This window comes from Cydia strobilella, chromosome 8 (genome assembly GCF_947568885.1).
Source record: "Cydia strobilella chromosome 8, ilCydStro3.1, whole genome shotgun sequence".
Taxonomy (NCBI): Eukaryota; Metazoa; Arthropoda; class Insecta; order Lepidoptera; family Tortricidae; genus Cydia; species Cydia strobilella.
In genome coordinates, this window is record NC_086048.1 from 9,537,843 (window position 1) to 9,554,863 (window position 17,021).

A 17,021-nucleotide genomic window follows, 5' to 3' on the forward strand; every position below is an offset into this window, starting at 1 on the left:
TGCAGGTCCTAAAATACGGCGTTGCGTGAACAAAAGATTTCCTTTGGCAGGATTGGTGGAAGGATGGATTTAAGAAGTGGAGCCACCAAGATTTGTAATGTAAATATGTAGAGGGGGGGGGGGGGGGTCTCAACTTTATCTTGATATCTATATCATTTAAGCTACTAGGCCAAGTGTGGTATCGTTTTCGTATAAATCAGGGATGCCGAATTCATTTATGATATCAAAATGATATCATTCCGAAGTAAAAACCCAAAAATATGAAAAAAAATCTTTTTTTAAATTCCTCCACGCCTCAACCCCTGAACCAATTTAATTTTGAATAAGGGCGAAAAAGCTGTTGATTTTGGAGTGTAGTTTTATTTAGCGGTACCTAATTGTAAAATATTTTATCTGGACTACAGTCCTCTAGCCGCTCTAGCGTATCTATCTGTCAACTTTATTTCAAGTTCCGCCTCCAGGGGAGAGGGAGAGAATTTAGGGGTGAATTAGCCGCTTACTGACACAGACCGAATTCCACGCGAGCGGTCACAGCTAGTACTTAAATATATTAGCTTTATAATAAATAATTTGACCATGTGAAAGTTCTACCTATACCTATACTGTTTGTTTAGGGTTCCGTACGCAAAGGGTAATACGGGACCATATTACTAAGACTCCTCTGTCCGCCTTTAGTACGGTTCATGAGATACAGCCTGGTGACAGTGGTGACAGACAGGCATCTCATGAACCGTGATAGCTAGACTGTTGAAATTTTCACAGATGATGTATTTCTGTTGCCGCTATAACATCAAATACTAAAAACAAAATAAAATAAATATTTAAGTGGGGCTCCCATACAACAAACGTGATTTTTTGCCGTTTTTGCGTAATGGTACGGAACCCTTCGTGCGCGAGTCCGACTCGCACTTGGCCGGTTTTTTAATAAATATGACTAATATAGTTTCTGACTCAGGTAAGGGTGGTTGGTATTCCCCCTGTTCAATATTTAATCAAACGTGCATTGAGTCTCACTCTCTTATTAAGCAAAATGTGAGATGTAATACAATTGATCAACAATCAATAAATTGGACAGGTGGAATGTGGAATACCACCCTTATCTCCTTATCAGCATCTAGGATGAATGGCTATTTTTTTAATTTTGAACCATCGATTAATTAAATTTAGAATTTTTAAGTTTAGCAGTCATTTCTGTGCATTACCTCTTGCCTGATAGGCATGTATGCCATTTAGGATATCGCTATTATAAGGTAATCCATTATAATCAACATCTTTATGTATTATCTTGTGCGCAAAGAGTAAACTTGCTCATTTATTTTGATATTTTGCGCACCAATATAATAAAGTACATTCATATTGCTTATCATCATATCAGCACGGCGTGGATACTGTGGATAGTAACATTATCATTAGTCATTAGTTAACGAGCGCAAGCGCTTCATAAAAAAATACTTACACTTGGTCAATGAGCCGAGCCAGTTGAGTACTATCAGGCGAGAGGCGCGACGAAAGAGGGACAAACAAGTTAGGCCAGTCTCAATTGATATCTCGTGATAGATAGTTGTGCTTTTGCTCTTTTAATAATTCGAAACTAACCAGACATGGTTAAAATACATAATTTCGGTGCTGGTCCAGCAAAACTACCAGAAGAAGTGAGTATTTTAGGAAAAATAAACATGTGCCATTTAAAATACTCAAATATTTAGTACCATTTATGTGATTAGCCTGAATGAATTGCTGTTTAGCAAAAATGTTGTCGCGCGGATACCTACCTACAGCAGCAGTAGCAGCAGCTTTAAGCAGTGTTTTTACTTTTAAAGGTATACGACATCATCAAGAAAGAACTTACAAATTACGCAAACTCAGGAATAAGTTTATTGGAAACAAGCCATCGGACCGCCACTTATTTAAATTTAAACACAGAAATTCAAACAGTAGTAAGGAGATTACTGTAAGTAAATATAATTAAATATACTTAGTTACAAACGTTTTTCTTATTTCGTCAGGGAAAAATATGATGAGTATGACTGAGAAATTGTTATATTTAACCCATTGAGCGTAACAACATTTTACTTTCAGTAAAATTACTGCTTTAATACTATTCTATTCGTTATTTATAACGTAGGTAATAAAAAAAACCGGACAAGCACGAGTCGGACTTGCCCACCGAGGATTCCGTACTTTTTAGTATTTGTTGTTATAGCGGTAACAGAAATACATAATCTGTGAAAATCTCAACTGTAGCTATCACGGTTCATGAGATACAGCCTGGTGACAGATAGACAGACGGACAGAGGACGGACCTCCCTTTTTTACCCTGTACAGAACCCTAACAAGAAGCAGATAACCATAATTGTTTTTTTTTAATAATGCGAAGTTCGCATTGATTATATTAACCGATAAAATAAATAGCCAAGTATTACCACAACGCTAAAATAAAAAAAAGTTGCGCGGGAAGTGCCAATTTTGACAAACTATTTGACGTGTTATTTATTTGATATATTTATACTGGCTGTGGTTTAGAGATAGAGATTTTTAATTTTTATTTGCATACGTTTATCCAACCTCGATCTCGATATTGGCGGAATCATCGAAACCTTGAAGGAGCCTTATCACACAAAATTTATCTCGACTTTTCTGTTTTAGGAATGTGCCAGCAAATTACAAAATTCTGTTCCTGTCTGGAGGTGGACAAGGAGAATTTGCTGCAGTCCCTCTTAATCTGATTTCTCGAACAGGAACCGCCGACTATGTTGTTACGGGTAATTATAGAAAGATAATATAGCAAGTTGAAGTTTTGTATGTAAAACTTCTACTCTACTGCCTATATTTTTTTTTATATAACAGTTTCAAGCAAAGAAAACTATACATATTACTTGAATGTTCATGACAAATTTCATGTTAAACTAGGGAACAAATCAAATTATTTTTAGGTGCCTAGCCATTCCTGCCTTTCAAAGATAGCATACACCAGAGAATTTGGGACGGGTACGGCTGTGGCCGGGTGCTCTAGTGCTCAAGATGGTAGCCGCGTTAGCTGAAGACGCGGGTTCAATTTCCGCCTCGGCCACCGGTGGACTTCGTCACTTTTTCTTTAGTGTACACGTTATCTATTTCAGTTTATAAATTTCATGTTATTTCAGAATGTTTAAAAACCGGCCAAGTGCGAGTCGGACTCGCACACCAAGGGTTTCGTACTCTTTAGTATTTGTTATAGCGGCAACAGAAATACATCATCTGTGAAAATTTCAACTGTCTAGCTATCACGGTTCATGAGATACAGCCTGCTGACAGACTGACCGACAGACGGACAGCGGAGTCTTAGTAATAGGGTCCCATCTTTACCCTTTGGCTACGGAACCCTAAAAATGAAAGTGCAACTGTTTGTATGGCGTCTGCGGCGGTTTTTTCGCGGGCCGGTAATAATAAGAAATAAATAAAGATGTAATTGCACACAAAAATGCTCAGTCCATTTTTAAATGACTTCTTTACTGCTCACAGGCGCCTGGTCAGCGAAGGCGGCTAAAGAAGCTAAGAAGTATGGAAAGGTGAACATCGTTACGCCGCCTACTGACCGTTACACAGGAATCCCTGATCAGTCTACGTGGAAGCTAGACCCCAACGCTTCTTATGTCCACATCTGCACAAATGAGACTATACATGGTAATTATCACTTCATTTCACATTGGGCTTTTGAGAAACGGGCCCCTGTAGCCCGTTTCTCAAAAGCTTGTAATACAAGCGGATGTCACTTTTTGACAGCTTTTGTTAGAAAGGGACTTCCACTTGTATTACAAATTACAAGCTTTAGAGAAACGGGCCCCTGTTTGTAGCAGAATGCAATTAGCAGATAAATTTAGTACAATGTTCACATAAACTATGGCGAATGAATGAATAGTCTGGCTTTGATCTAGATGATTGACATTATAAAGTAATCATATTTAGTCTGTGTTTACATCAACAACAAGGTGAACAGGGTGGGCACCCTGATGGTCCATAGTACTAAAAAGTGCTTTTTGACCTGATCAAAGTTCAATTTACTTAAACAAATCACATTGCATACTTAATGTTGAAACTATCACTGGGGTGTAAAAAGAAATACCCTTCCCCAAGAATATCTGGCAAAAAAAAACAGTAATATGACCGTCACTATAAGCCTAATGTAATGGTGCCTTAATAAGTATTGTCAGTTTGAGTAGTGTGTGACTCTGGCTACATCCAGAAACATTAGTATATTAGCCCCTCTTATAACTTGTCCTTATTTAGGAGATACTTGTAGGGCAATGCTTTAACTTTAAATACCAATTATTCTATGAATTCATTAATCCCTAATGATTCTTACCTCCAAATCATCAAATAACCCTCATCTGACATCTGTCTTTTGTTGAGTGGCAGAAATTGCTGCTAAACATTAACCTTTCCACATTCTGTATGTTATAAATAAAGTTTTGCTACAATTCTGCTTATAATTTGTACTAAGAAGCATGATAATTTTTTTTTGTTCCATTAGGCATTGAATTCAACTTCATTCCTGATACAAAAGGAGTACCGCTAGTAGCTGATATGTCCTCCAACTTTATGTCCAAGAAAGTTGATGTTTCCAAGGTAATAACTGATCTCATTCCATCTCTAGATGATACAATCTTGTTGTTAAGTTACTGATAAGATTTGTAGGTAATGTTGTTGTTTTGAGGATACTGGAATTTATGTAACGAATTGCAAATAGTATTTTACACAATCACAGCCAGTGAATATTTTGCGTGTTTAGTTGTCTCAATATTGAAAGGCTGTTTGTTGATTACATAAAGGCAATGTATCGCAATGACGGATGCAAACGGCCTCATAGCCTAGTAGTCGGTAGTGACCCTGCCACCTATAGTCTGTTTTAGACCCTAATCTGTTAAACAAAAGCCATTGTTTCTTTTCTGTGAGGGGTCGGCCATTGTGTCTGAGTGCGTGCCAAAGCAACAATGTCGTTTAAAAGTGGCTGTATCTTGGTGGTTTTAAGGTTCAAATCTAAGTACATGTAACATGTTTTGGTAATGTAGGACCATCGACCACCTCAATGTAGGCGAGCTCTCATATTATAACATAGATTTGAACCTTAAAACCACCACGATACAGCCGCTATTTAAACGAGATTGCGCTCAGATCAGACACAATGACCGACCGCTACCTCAAAAGAAACAATGGCTTTTGTTTAACAAATTAGGGTCTTAGGCGTAAAAATCATTTGAGAAAATTCATACTAAGTATACCAACTGTCACAACTGTGTCCAAAGCATGATACGGAAGACTAATTTCGCATGACTGGCAACTGATGTGTTGTGGTTATCACTGTGATGATCCACACACCGCTCCAGTGTGTGAGCAAGGCGGCGATATGCACGAATTTCATGGAACTACGCTTCGACGTCTTGCTTTATTTTAACTTTACATCCCTCTTTCTAGTTCGGTGTTATCTATGGAGGCGCCCAAAAGAACATTGGCACATCAGGAGTAGCCCTCGTCATCGTGAGAGAAGACCTACTGAACCAGGCGCTCCCGATATGCCCCTCGATCCTCGACTGGACCGTCAACGCCAAAGCTGACTCTATCCTCAACACGCCACCTATGTTTGCGTAAGTGAACTAACTAGTACTATTATTCGAACCCCTTTCCGCTCTCACTAAAGTACATGGTTAGCGGAACAGATGGCGTGAAGTCACTTTTTATAATATTGTTTGTCAGAAATAATTATAGTCGACTGTTAATTTTGCGTAAATATTACTTGGCAATACTATTACTATGCATACAATACATTGTGCAGCATATTATTTAGCAGAAGATTATTTTTGCCGAATTTAGTTTATCATAATTTTATGCAGCATACTTTTATTATGGCACAATGATTTTTTCTGTTAGCAGAAAAGTGGATTAGGTACGTTAAGTAAGAACTACTGTGGCCCAAAAACATTGAAGCTGTGCTAGAAAAGTAGGTTAGGTTAGGTTAGAACTGCGACCTCCTATATAAAACGAAAGGTTAGAAGTGCGACCTGATACAAAAAACGAACGGCTACCAGAAAAGTAGGTTAGGTTAGAACTGCGACCTCCTCCGACAAAAACGAAGAACTGGCAACAATAAACAAATAATATTTTTTATTTATAATCAGATAAGTAATATTCATAATCATACATTTCTGAAAGTACATAAAAACATTATTCATTAACCAAGCTAATTTTATTTTAAATTAGCACCTAGTGCCTTCAAAAAACCGATTTTATCACATGTATGTGTCACACAATAATAATAACTTTAATTCATCTTGATAACTTTATGCAACGTAATTATTATGCGATATATACATATATCTGCGAAATTAATATTCGCTCAAAAGACTATTATGATCATCAAGAGTATGCCAAAATGCTAAATGATACTATGCAAAAGGTAATTCTGCCAAACGACATTTCTGCCAAGTAACATTATGCAATACAAAAATATGTCAAAAAACTTTACAATGCATGTGCTCGAAAATCGCGTTTCCTACGGAGCCATATCATGCGGAAAGTACTACTTTTCCGCACTAGTGCTTTTTGTTTTTCATTTTTTTTTACAGTACATATGGTGCAACTTTCTCGCAATAGTGCGGAAAAGAGCACTTTTCGTGCATATGTCCAAAGCTTAAAGGGCCATATGTACTGTAAAACTTTGTACGATACACGTGCGAATAGGTAATTTGCAACTCGTGTCGATTTAAAACACTCCTTTTAATAATTAAAGTTATTTGCCATGATATGTTTTTTTATTTACTCGCACAATGCATAGTAAAACATTGTATGATACACTTGCATAAAGATGATTTCCGACTCGTATTCCTTTATACAGTCGCTCACTTTGCTCACTCGTGAATAAAATTTCACTCGTCGGAAATCATACACTTTCCGCACTTGTTGCATAAATAGCTATTCTGCAACACAATAGGGAACCGTAATTACAGTACGTCACCTTATTGCACATAAACAAGTTTGCATAAAAAATCTAAATAATGGTTAAAGATAAAAAAATACTTTTAGGCGAACTTTTCTCTAAAACGGATCTCTTCCTGCAGCAATCCCTCTTGATATTGACTTTTGGTAAAAATAAGTAAATTAAGTGGCTTTTGTTATAAAAAAACGCCCAATGGCCCCATTCTAGTTGGCCAAATGGTAAGGTGCTAAGAATATAACTACAATTTTTATATTATTTCAGCATCTACATAATGGGTAGAGTACTCCAATGGATCGAAAGGAAAGGAGGCCTTGACAAAATGGCGGAACTGGCTACTAAGAAGTCGTCCATCATCTACAACATCATTGAAGAGTCCAATGGCTTCTACTACGCCCCAGTGGCCAAGAAGGACAGGAGCAAAATGAACATTCCGTTTAGGATCGGCTCGCCGCAAGGTGATGATACTTTGGAGAAGGAGTTTTTGAAAGGGGCTGAGGCTTTTGGATTGATTCAGCTTAAGGGACACAGGTAAACATGGCTTATTGATACACTATTAAGGGTTCCGTATCCAAAGGGTAGAAATGGGACCCCACGGAGTAGGATGGAGATGGCAAGTGGGCGTTCCCGTCTATCCGACAGTTAGTAGCGACCGACTCACTTTATGCACAGACTATGCTCAGTTGTTGTGTAAACTTCATGCTCGAATGACATTCACGTCGTACGTACGCTCGTCTAACAAAAATTGATAATTAAATTTAAAATGCCGTATTGTGCAGTATTAAGCTGCAGAAATCACAGCGGTTTAAAAAATCTTTCACGTGGAGGTATTTCCTATCATCGGTGGTTATTTATTTAAATATAATCCGATAAATACGAAAAATCTGTTTATTTTGCATTATTTACGAATGTTCGTTAAGTAAATCTATATTTTATCAGTTAGAACTTAGAGTTCACAATCCTTTGTCACTATTCTTTACGTTTATCTGGAATATTCGCTATCCTAAATGTCAAATAACTTCGCTACTCAGATGCTGCGCAATGTCGATATTTATATCGATAAAGTTAAAGTTACGATATTTCAAGTTTGATGTTTGGTTCGGTAATAAATTATTATTTTAGACACGTTTCTAATTATTATTTGGGATAATCAATGTCTTAGTAAATATGGCAGCTCTGGTCATCAAGCACTAAGTTAAGTCGGGGTCATTTCATGGCAACCTTTCAAACCTTCGTATTCCTTTACATACGTTTTTGTTTTTTACACCCATCATATTTTCATCGTTAATATAATTAGACTAGGTACTTAATGCACTTATGCGTACAATGCATGCAATGTGCCATGAATAAACGTTTTATATTTTCTATTTCTTTATTATTAATTATTGTAGGTTACCACAAGATGCCGATATTAAAAATAAATGGATCAATGCTACTGGGCAAGAAAATTAGTTTCCGCAAAAATATAGCACCGTTTGCTAGGAGCATTTCTTAGAGAAAGATTTCTGGGGATAAACTTGCCATACATCTCATCTAGCGTCCACACGCCTAAAACTTAGTTACTAATTTAGTAATTATTAGTGACATTCGGGCTCAGACAAGCGTCAAATATTGGAGTTTTGCCGCCCCCCTTCCTGATTTGATAGGTCACAATCTTACAATCAAATCAAGTGGGATCGATGAGCCAGTTTCATGTATGCTTTCACACCATACAATTAATTTGACAATTTAATCAGGTTGTCCCGTCTAGATTGGCCTTAAATGCTGCTACAAGTAAATATATTGTTAAAGACGAATACTTACCTAAGTAAGTAATTGCAGATTTGTGATTACAAAATAACAGCAATACCGAGTTAATAGACCTTTAAAGAACTATGATTTTATCTGTTTGACTTTAAGATATATTTAATGTTCACATTAACAACCTAGTTGGTCAATTAATAAGAAACAAATTTCTAGTTAGACATTTGTTGTACTGTACTACATATTATTTTTCATACAATCACGATTATCACTACCTATATTATAATTATAAATAAAGTTTCATCTAAATGTGTTAAAACATACGGTAATGAAATATCAATACCTAACTGAACACACAAATATCGATAAAACACTCCGATTACACTGTCCCCTCCCTATATCGTCGAATGGAAAGAAGTTCCAACGGTTAGCTACTCGCAGGCGTGTAGAGATCTCGAAAACACCAGTGTAACGTGACCGTGAGATCCGTAACAAACCATGCGTAATTAGACCTTACTTATACTGGTTTTTTAGCCCTTTTCTCGCCTGTAATAAGTAAGTGATTTTAAAATTATATAAAATAACGCCATCTGGTGTTGAGTAGTTGTATTAGGTGAACGTTGAGCGAGCTTTTGTGAGATGAATGAGATAATGAAAGAGTCGTATGTCATATAGCTTTGACATTATATTTTAAACCGTCACTCATGTAGCCTACAGTTGATATTCGTTCGAGAAATGTCCACCGGTAATAACCTTTTGGTATGGAAAGTTGCTACGAATCAGAGCAATTTTGTAAGTGTGTGACGTATTTTAACGTGGCTATGAATGTGTGAGTTTAGCGACACTGGTTTTCATACTAAATAGGAGTCATTTCACATCCACTAGTTTATTAATTCGTGTGGGACCCTATTACTAAGACGCCTTTGTCTGTCTGTCACCAGGCTGTATCTCATGAACCGTGATAGCTAGACAGTTGAAATTTTCACATCACTCAATAAGCACTGTCGTAGAAGAAAAAAAAAATGAATCATCGTGACGTGGTCCTATTATAGTCAAATCAGTCAATCAAACTGGTTCACTGTATGTAAAATCTTTACGGATATTGCGCTAATCCAAAGTATTTTATTCAACAATAACCAATGTAAATCGATCGAGATATCCAATAGAGGAAAACTTTACAAACATCAGGTGACTGATAAGGCAATTATTATACGTGTCGTTCTCAAGTAAAAGGTACCACATTGTCGCTTATTATAAGAGTGAAATTTGCTTGCATCTCTACACAAATAACCTGTCAGAGCGTCCTTGTGGTAAGCGACAATGTGGTACCCTTTACTTGAGAACGACACATATTTTGTTGCGTTATCTCCAAGTAGCGGTTTTACTTTTATTTTTGTAGTGTCATAAGTAGAACTTTATCTTATGGTTTACAACCGGTTTTTGGCAGATTTGTAATAATAATTCATACTGGAAATTTCAACAATGCGTTTTAAACTATGTAAGCATGACTTCAATATCATTTGCGACAACATTATATGGCAATTTACATTGACATTATTAACGAGACTTTATTTCTGTATGTATGATTTAGTTCATCAATACACAAGATGTACGTATAAAGAGCTGATAAGATATCCTGATTTTACTTTTCAAAACGAAAGTTATATGTAACAACCTATATTATCTACTATAGAACACGCTTCGGGCGTCTACTCTAGTCAAGAAATATTTAGGTACTAGGAATTCTGTTACTATTTAGGCATGGGTTGGAGAAACTTCTTTATAGGGACTGGTGATCGCGGATGCGCGAATCCGCATATACTAGACCCAATGATAGGCTTCAAACCCCAGACCAGAATTTGTGGGTCTTTATTAGTGCCACCTTGACCAAGCATTGATCTATTGTGGCGGCCCTTTACAGTTCGTTACTAATGCCCGTTGAATCTAGGAAATTCCATATTCTTTGGGCCGTAATGTTCTGTACCTCATAACTTCAGAAGGTTAAAATACGCCTTAAGTAGGTACTTCTTTTTTTATTAAATTTCATCTTCCACATAGTAGCTAAAGTTAGTCTTTGATTTCAGGGATGTCGGTGGAATTCGGGCCTCAACGTACAATGCCGTCACTGTTGAGGAAGTAGAAGATTTAGCGAAGTACATGAAGGATTTCTACAGTAAGCACTCCAAGTAATTATATAAGTAGTTGTTGGGCGTTTTCTACAATAAATATTGAAAACCTGATTCTTTCAAACCTGGACATTATTGGGCTCATTCTATTCAGAATCGACAGCATTCTCCATCCTGGTAATAAAAAAAGATGTCCCAAAATGTCCAATTAATTACGTCACGTTTTAGTGTGAATTTTTTTCATTTGTATGTGCGTGACGTAGTGTAATGTACAATTTTCATACAAATGTTTGGGTTTTTTTTTATCATCAGTATTGAATATGCTAGTGATTCTGAGTTGAAAGAACCCAAAAACACAAGGATCTGTGAGAATCAGGTTTTCAATATTTATTTTAGAAAACGCCCCGTTGCGCGTTGTTACAGTACGAATGTAAGGTACTTTGATAGTATTTTTGATATTGTCTTTTGTATAGAGTTTATGATTGGCTGTGTAACATTTTGAATAAATTTTGTCTTTGAATAAATTTAAACATTTTAATTGCACCAACATTTTACCCTTTACATTGCATTCGGCGATTTTCGATGCTCACAAACTAGGTATTTTATAGTGGAATGGAAACTTACTTATACATATAGCCTAAATTGGAAACTTAAACATGACATCTACATCTGCCAATAAACGGGGGGCTCCTGCGCTGCTAAGTGCCAGTTGCGTTGTTGCGTTGCACCATCCAGACTTGACAGACTGATCAACGTCACCCGGCGCGCCGCGGCGGTTTACTATGAAACTTTCCATACAATAAAATTTAGCGAATTGTTTAAAGATGACAAACAGTTTGGTGCAACCGACCCTAACACTATTGACAGACATTAAATTGTGACAAAATTGTAATAAAAATGTATATAGTGTTGTTAAAATATTTGTTTTTTTTAGGGTGGTATTCCATCTGTCCAATATCTTCGTCCAATGTGTATTTGGATCTCGCATTGTGCTTAGTGAGAGAGTGAGATGCACTGCACATTGGACCAAGATATTGGACAGGTGGTATTCCAACCTTAGCCACTTGGACGGCCTAAATATTGGCTATGCGTAACGCGTAACACAGTCTTATTATAGTTATTACACCACAAAGATATTTCTGGTTTAATGTGTGCCTGCTTACTAGCAACTTATTATGACGTCTAGCCTGTATTCCACTTCCACCACGAATCGAGGCGCGGCACTAGCTACGTGATCGTGTCATATGTCGAGTTTATTGCTCGACATTTGACACAGTACCAGTTTTATTTGATATTTCTGTAATCTCTTACATCAGATGACCTTTATTTGTTGGCTACAAGTGTTTTTATTTAAAGAGTGAAGTTATACGGTTAGTTGGCTTATAACAGCGGGAATTTTTGGCGGAAGGATTTAAAGGGAATGAAAAAAATAAACAAAAGTTAAAAAATACTTATAAAATTTATTACACCATTAAAGTTTTTGTAAAAAATATTTACTGTTAATGTACCTAATCACTAAATGTGGTAATAAAATGTGATGGATGTATATCGACGTCTCACGAATTCAATGAGTATTCTTATACTTTTGGGTACTTCATTTATGTTATAAACAAATAATTTGACTAAATTACAATATGGTTATTCTTTTAGGTTTTAGATGGACTACATTTAAAACAATACAAAACTGCTTAGGATTACGTTGTATGCAACAAGATTATATTAACACCTTGGCCGTTATTTTAAAGTTACATAAAAGTACCCTTTTGTTCAGATCTAGCAGTTCTAAGCCGGATAACATCAATTACCTTTCCCTAATATGATTAAAATATTCACATCTTAAAGCATCATTTGTATACCTACGATGTACTTATCCATTGTGAATATTGATATTACGTATTTTGTAACCGATTTAATAATACATAATGTACTGATATAATAATAATTTATTTGTTTAACTATGCATACCATGATATTATTATATTTTACAATATTTATTTCGCTACTCTCAATACTCACATAAAAATCATTCTGTACATTACACTCGCAATAAATGTATAACACATTCACACACACATTCATACTCATTGTTAAGGTAGAAAATACAGTCCAGTTTATCATACAAAAACAGTTTGACTAAAATCGTCAACGTATGTACTTATCAATAATATTTCTGTCGATATCAAAATATACAAAAAAAAACTGCATTATATACAAGAATATCATTTGATATTTTGGAAATTAATGAATTGAAAAAACCTGCCAATTACAAAAACCTGCTCGCGGATATGGCAGTGATCGCCTAAAATTATTTGAGCATTTCTTTCGTTGATCATAATCTCAGGACATCAACACATTCACTGTTTGAGAAAAAAAAAACTAAAGCCAGTTGCGTAAAAATCACTATCGTGTGCCATTATACTGGTTTGTGACATAAATTATAATAATATATTTGGTGGGGCTGTAACTATTAAACAGTGAGTGTGTTAATACACATTCTTTTAATAAAAATTACAACTAAAATAAAACTAAAGCTAACTGAATACAACATCTACAATTCGTCGGTCATTTCACGCAATAATTGCAAGTCTATACAGTTCAATAATATTGACTATTATTGTTCGGATACACCGAGAATTTAAACTAGTACGATAGTATTATGTAGTTTGACCAGAATACGACATAACGCAGTCCTTATAATGTTTACTGACCCTCACTGTCGCTGTCACTCTTATCTGAAAAGACAACAACTCGGTTAGCATTGCATCATAATTATACAATATCTTAGCATGCTTGTTTGTGCTGTGCATGCTCATAAATTGAAATACTCGGCAACTGATAACCAAACCTGTGATAACTCGGGGCACATTCTAAGGATTTGATATCGATAAAAAAAATAGATATATATTTTGCATCCGTCAGCCGCCCATTAGTCATTATATTGTCAAAATAGTTTTGATAAAGAACTCCTTTCAGGCATATTTTACAAAATAAATAAGGTTTGTCTCGAAATGGTTATGTACCTAATGGTATTTTTGTGACTTAAGGTAAATTTCACTTTTTATGTAAAGCCTGACCAGGAATATATGATCACGCGCCATGTTGCGGAATTTCACTGGAACTAATTTTTTCATACTATACTGAACATGAGAATAACAGCGCCCTCTTGGCAATGATCATATATTATTGGTCAGGCTTTACTTTTAGCAATAAATGAAGATTGAGTAATGTTTAAGAAATAATAAATGTATAAATATATTTATTTTGTAGAACATTTAGATGTTGACAGTAACATCGATATATTTAATTGTCGATGAAATATTTCGCTTCGTCACTTTAGTATAAGTGCCCCAGTTATCCCAGGTTTGCTGATAACGATTGTTATTGATGTAACAAAATGGATAAAGTTCAACGGGTGACTCAATTTCTGACGCAGATCAAACAGAAAACTACGGTGGTGTGCGCATTCCAACTTTGTGATGTAGGTAACTGACTTCCAATAAAACGGAAATTATACTTGGCAAATATTTATTTGTCAAGTAAACATAACGGAATAATTTAAGTATGTTGGTTATATTTTTTTTGCCCTTGTATTGTTGAATGACGTAACGATTTACATCCCACCAATTATGATGATTTTCCTCAACATGAGAAATTCTCAAATATTAATTGTAGGTTTTCGAAATAGAAGTCGGTTGCCATGCTACATTATTTTTATTAAGTTATCTATTAGTGCCGCAATTGTTATTTACAAGTGCAGGTTAGATTAGATTAGACAGTAGGTATCCAATAGAGCGATAAATAGCAATGTTTTTGTTGTAGGTACTGTTAATAGTTTTAATACGTTATAAATGTTATAATACTGCGAATGCGTACTTTGAATATTTCAGCCTAATATTTCGTTTTAAAAATAGTGTTTTAAAATGTTGAATTGTTAAAGAGGTCTTACCAGGGTATTTTCTGTATTTCCGAATATTTTAAACAATTTAAGGCATTTAAACAAATGTACGCCAACCAGCATTTTAGCGTGCGAAAGCTGCAAATAAAACATAGAGGTGCAACTAATCTATGTGCCAAAACTTACTGACCTTTCTTACCCGGGTACGCATGCCTCTTTAGTCTGTCGTACAGATCTTCTTTCGTCCCGTATATACTAGCGTTGGATCGCGCTAAACTGTTCATTTTTCCATTCATTCCGTTGTGCAAACTCTCTTTCATGTACGTTTCGTTGTAGAAGTTAGGCATTTCCCATCCGTCTTCTTCGTCGTCGTAGTAGTGTGCGTATGTGGAATGGTGGGAGGGCGCGATGGACTCCGCGTATGGCGTGTGCGCTCCGTAGTAGAAGTTCACTTGAGATCCGTTTTGGTCGATGGCTGGCGTAAGTGTTTTCTTTGGTTCCTTCTTCTTTGACGACCTGTTGGAAAAAAGGTTAAAAAAGAGGTTCAGAAATTACAAACAAAACGCATGAAACAAGTACACTTAGGTCATTAATCGAGCGTTTCAATCGTCTGACTTTCTTGGACACATTTGAGAAGAATTGGCTTAATGGCATTTCAGGTTATTGGGTGGAGATTTAGTGAGGGCCCTGTACTTCTTGGTAGGTAAGTATAAATAACCTGAAACGTAAACGCTATCAAACTTCAATGACACCTCTACGACAGTGAATCGAAACAAAAGCAAACTTGTACTGACGTTTTTGCTCGATTCCAGTAAGTACTTAATGGAGTTAGGTATATTGTTGAACAACATGCTCGATGAGTGTGTCGTGTCTGCCTGCGTGGGCAGGGGACGTAGCGTTAAATATGTATACGAAATGGTCTACGACGGCCTATGTAATCGGTTATGTACATGTGGAAGTACGCTGCTTGCCTAACAAATGTCCTTGTTTTTCCTGATTAAATTAAGAGGTAGGTAAGTATCTAAAAAGCAATCGACGGACGCTCTCATATCTACGCAGAATCGACTTAACCGGGCACATAAGGCCGTTGCATCAGTTTGGTCTCTGTCACATTTCGCAAGAAAGAACGGGAAAGATCATACGCGCCAAGTGATTTGATCGAATTTTGTCGATTTTTATTTATTTTAAAAACGTTACCTCACAATATCGAAATTCCAAAGCTATGAAATTACTATTTAGGTTAAGATTGTTTTTTCTTCTTTTTTGTTTATAGTATCACATAATAAATAACCGAGTAAAGTAGGATTAAAAGTCCGAGTTAGAGGTTACTTTGGGAATTAATTGTATCGAGCGAAGTGTCATAATTCGTGTATCGGAAGCTATGTTGTTAAAGATAATATAGTCAGGAACTACATATATTTTTTCCACGTCCTACGAATATCAACGCCTCTTAGAAAAACATGATCATTTGTCGGATTACTCCGGTAGAGTAGGAACCTTTGGAGTTCGATAGCGTACAAATGCTATTGAAACCGTTTGGATGTCAGGCAGCGCATTCTGCCAGTCTGTGGCGCACTTAATTATGCGATCGAAAATTCGATACGAAACGCAATCGTTGTAAACGGTATCGAGTCGTATGGTACTGTCCAACAACGAAACTAATTTTTGCGCTCTTTACATTGGGTTTTTTTTATGCTCTTTCTTTATGATGGTTACGCATGTGATCGGTACGTAACTATTGTACGATGCTATAAGTATGTGAATAAATCTACTTATTTGATGTGTGCTTTATGGAATAAGGAGGCGAATCCCATTATTGTGACATTTAAATTAACTAAGTAGGTAGGTTGTAGGTACTTGACACCCCGAAGTAATTACTTCGAATTTAGCAATAATTGCCAGTATACCCATCAGTCGGCGTCATATAAATCTGCAGTGAAGCTAAAGTTAATTTTGCCTTACTTTTTCTTTTAGATCGTGTAAAGTGTCAATTCTTCGGAAATTAGTCAAGTTGGTGAAAATCGTGTTCAATAGACGCATTGCCACTCATAGTAATTTAATTATACATGTTTCTGAACTAGACTCACCTCGCGCAGATCATCCATACAAGCAGCACCAAGAATATGATAAAGATGACACCGCCGGCGACTCCACTGGCGATGTACGCGAATTCACTCTTGTCTCTGCAATGGCGTCCGGTGAACGAGCCCGTGCATCGGCAGGACGGCTCGCCTCGCGCGTCTTTAACGCACTCGCCGCCGTTGTCGCAGAATTCTAGGCACACATCTGT

At 36.3% G+C, this 17,021-nt stretch overlaps 2 protein-coding genes across 3 annotated transcripts in view; one reads left to right on the forward strand and one right to left on the reverse strand.

Moving 5' to 3' along the window:
• The first annotated feature begins 1,493 nt into the window (after nucleotides 1-1,493).
• On the forward strand, nucleotides 1,494-11,358 carry LOC134743614 (probable phosphoserine aminotransferase). Its single transcript, XM_063677179.1, has 9 exons — nucleotides 1,494-1,652; nucleotides 1,821-1,951; nucleotides 2,647-2,762; nucleotides 3,502-3,663; nucleotides 4,511-4,605; nucleotides 5,452-5,621; nucleotides 7,232-7,498; nucleotides 10,795-10,921; nucleotides 11,260-11,358. The coding sequence occupies exons 1-8, from the start codon at nucleotides 1,602-1,604 to the stop codon at nucleotides 10,898-10,900; spliced, it is 1,098 nt and encodes a 365-aa protein (XP_063533249.1). The 5' UTR covers nucleotides 1,494-1,601; the 3' UTR covers nucleotides 10,901-10,921; nucleotides 11,260-11,358.
• A 918-nt stretch (nucleotides 11,359-12,276) lies between these two features.
• LOC134743601 (uncharacterized) overlaps nucleotides 12,277-17,021 on the reverse strand; it is a 106,902-nt gene continuing 102,157 nt past the window's right edge. For both annotated transcript variants that reach the window (XM_063677161.1, XM_063677160.1), the window contains 3 exons: nucleotides 16,819-17,017; nucleotides 14,922-15,247; nucleotides 12,277-13,568 (listed from right to left, as the gene is read on the reverse strand). In XM_063677161.1, the coding sequence (XP_063533231.1) occupies nucleotides 13,537-13,568; nucleotides 14,922-15,247; nucleotides 16,819-17,017 (557 nt within the window). In that variant the 3' untranslated portion in view covers nucleotides 12,277-13,536. The remainder of the gene's footprint in view (nucleotides 13,569-14,921; nucleotides 15,248-16,818; nucleotides 17,018-17,021) is intronic.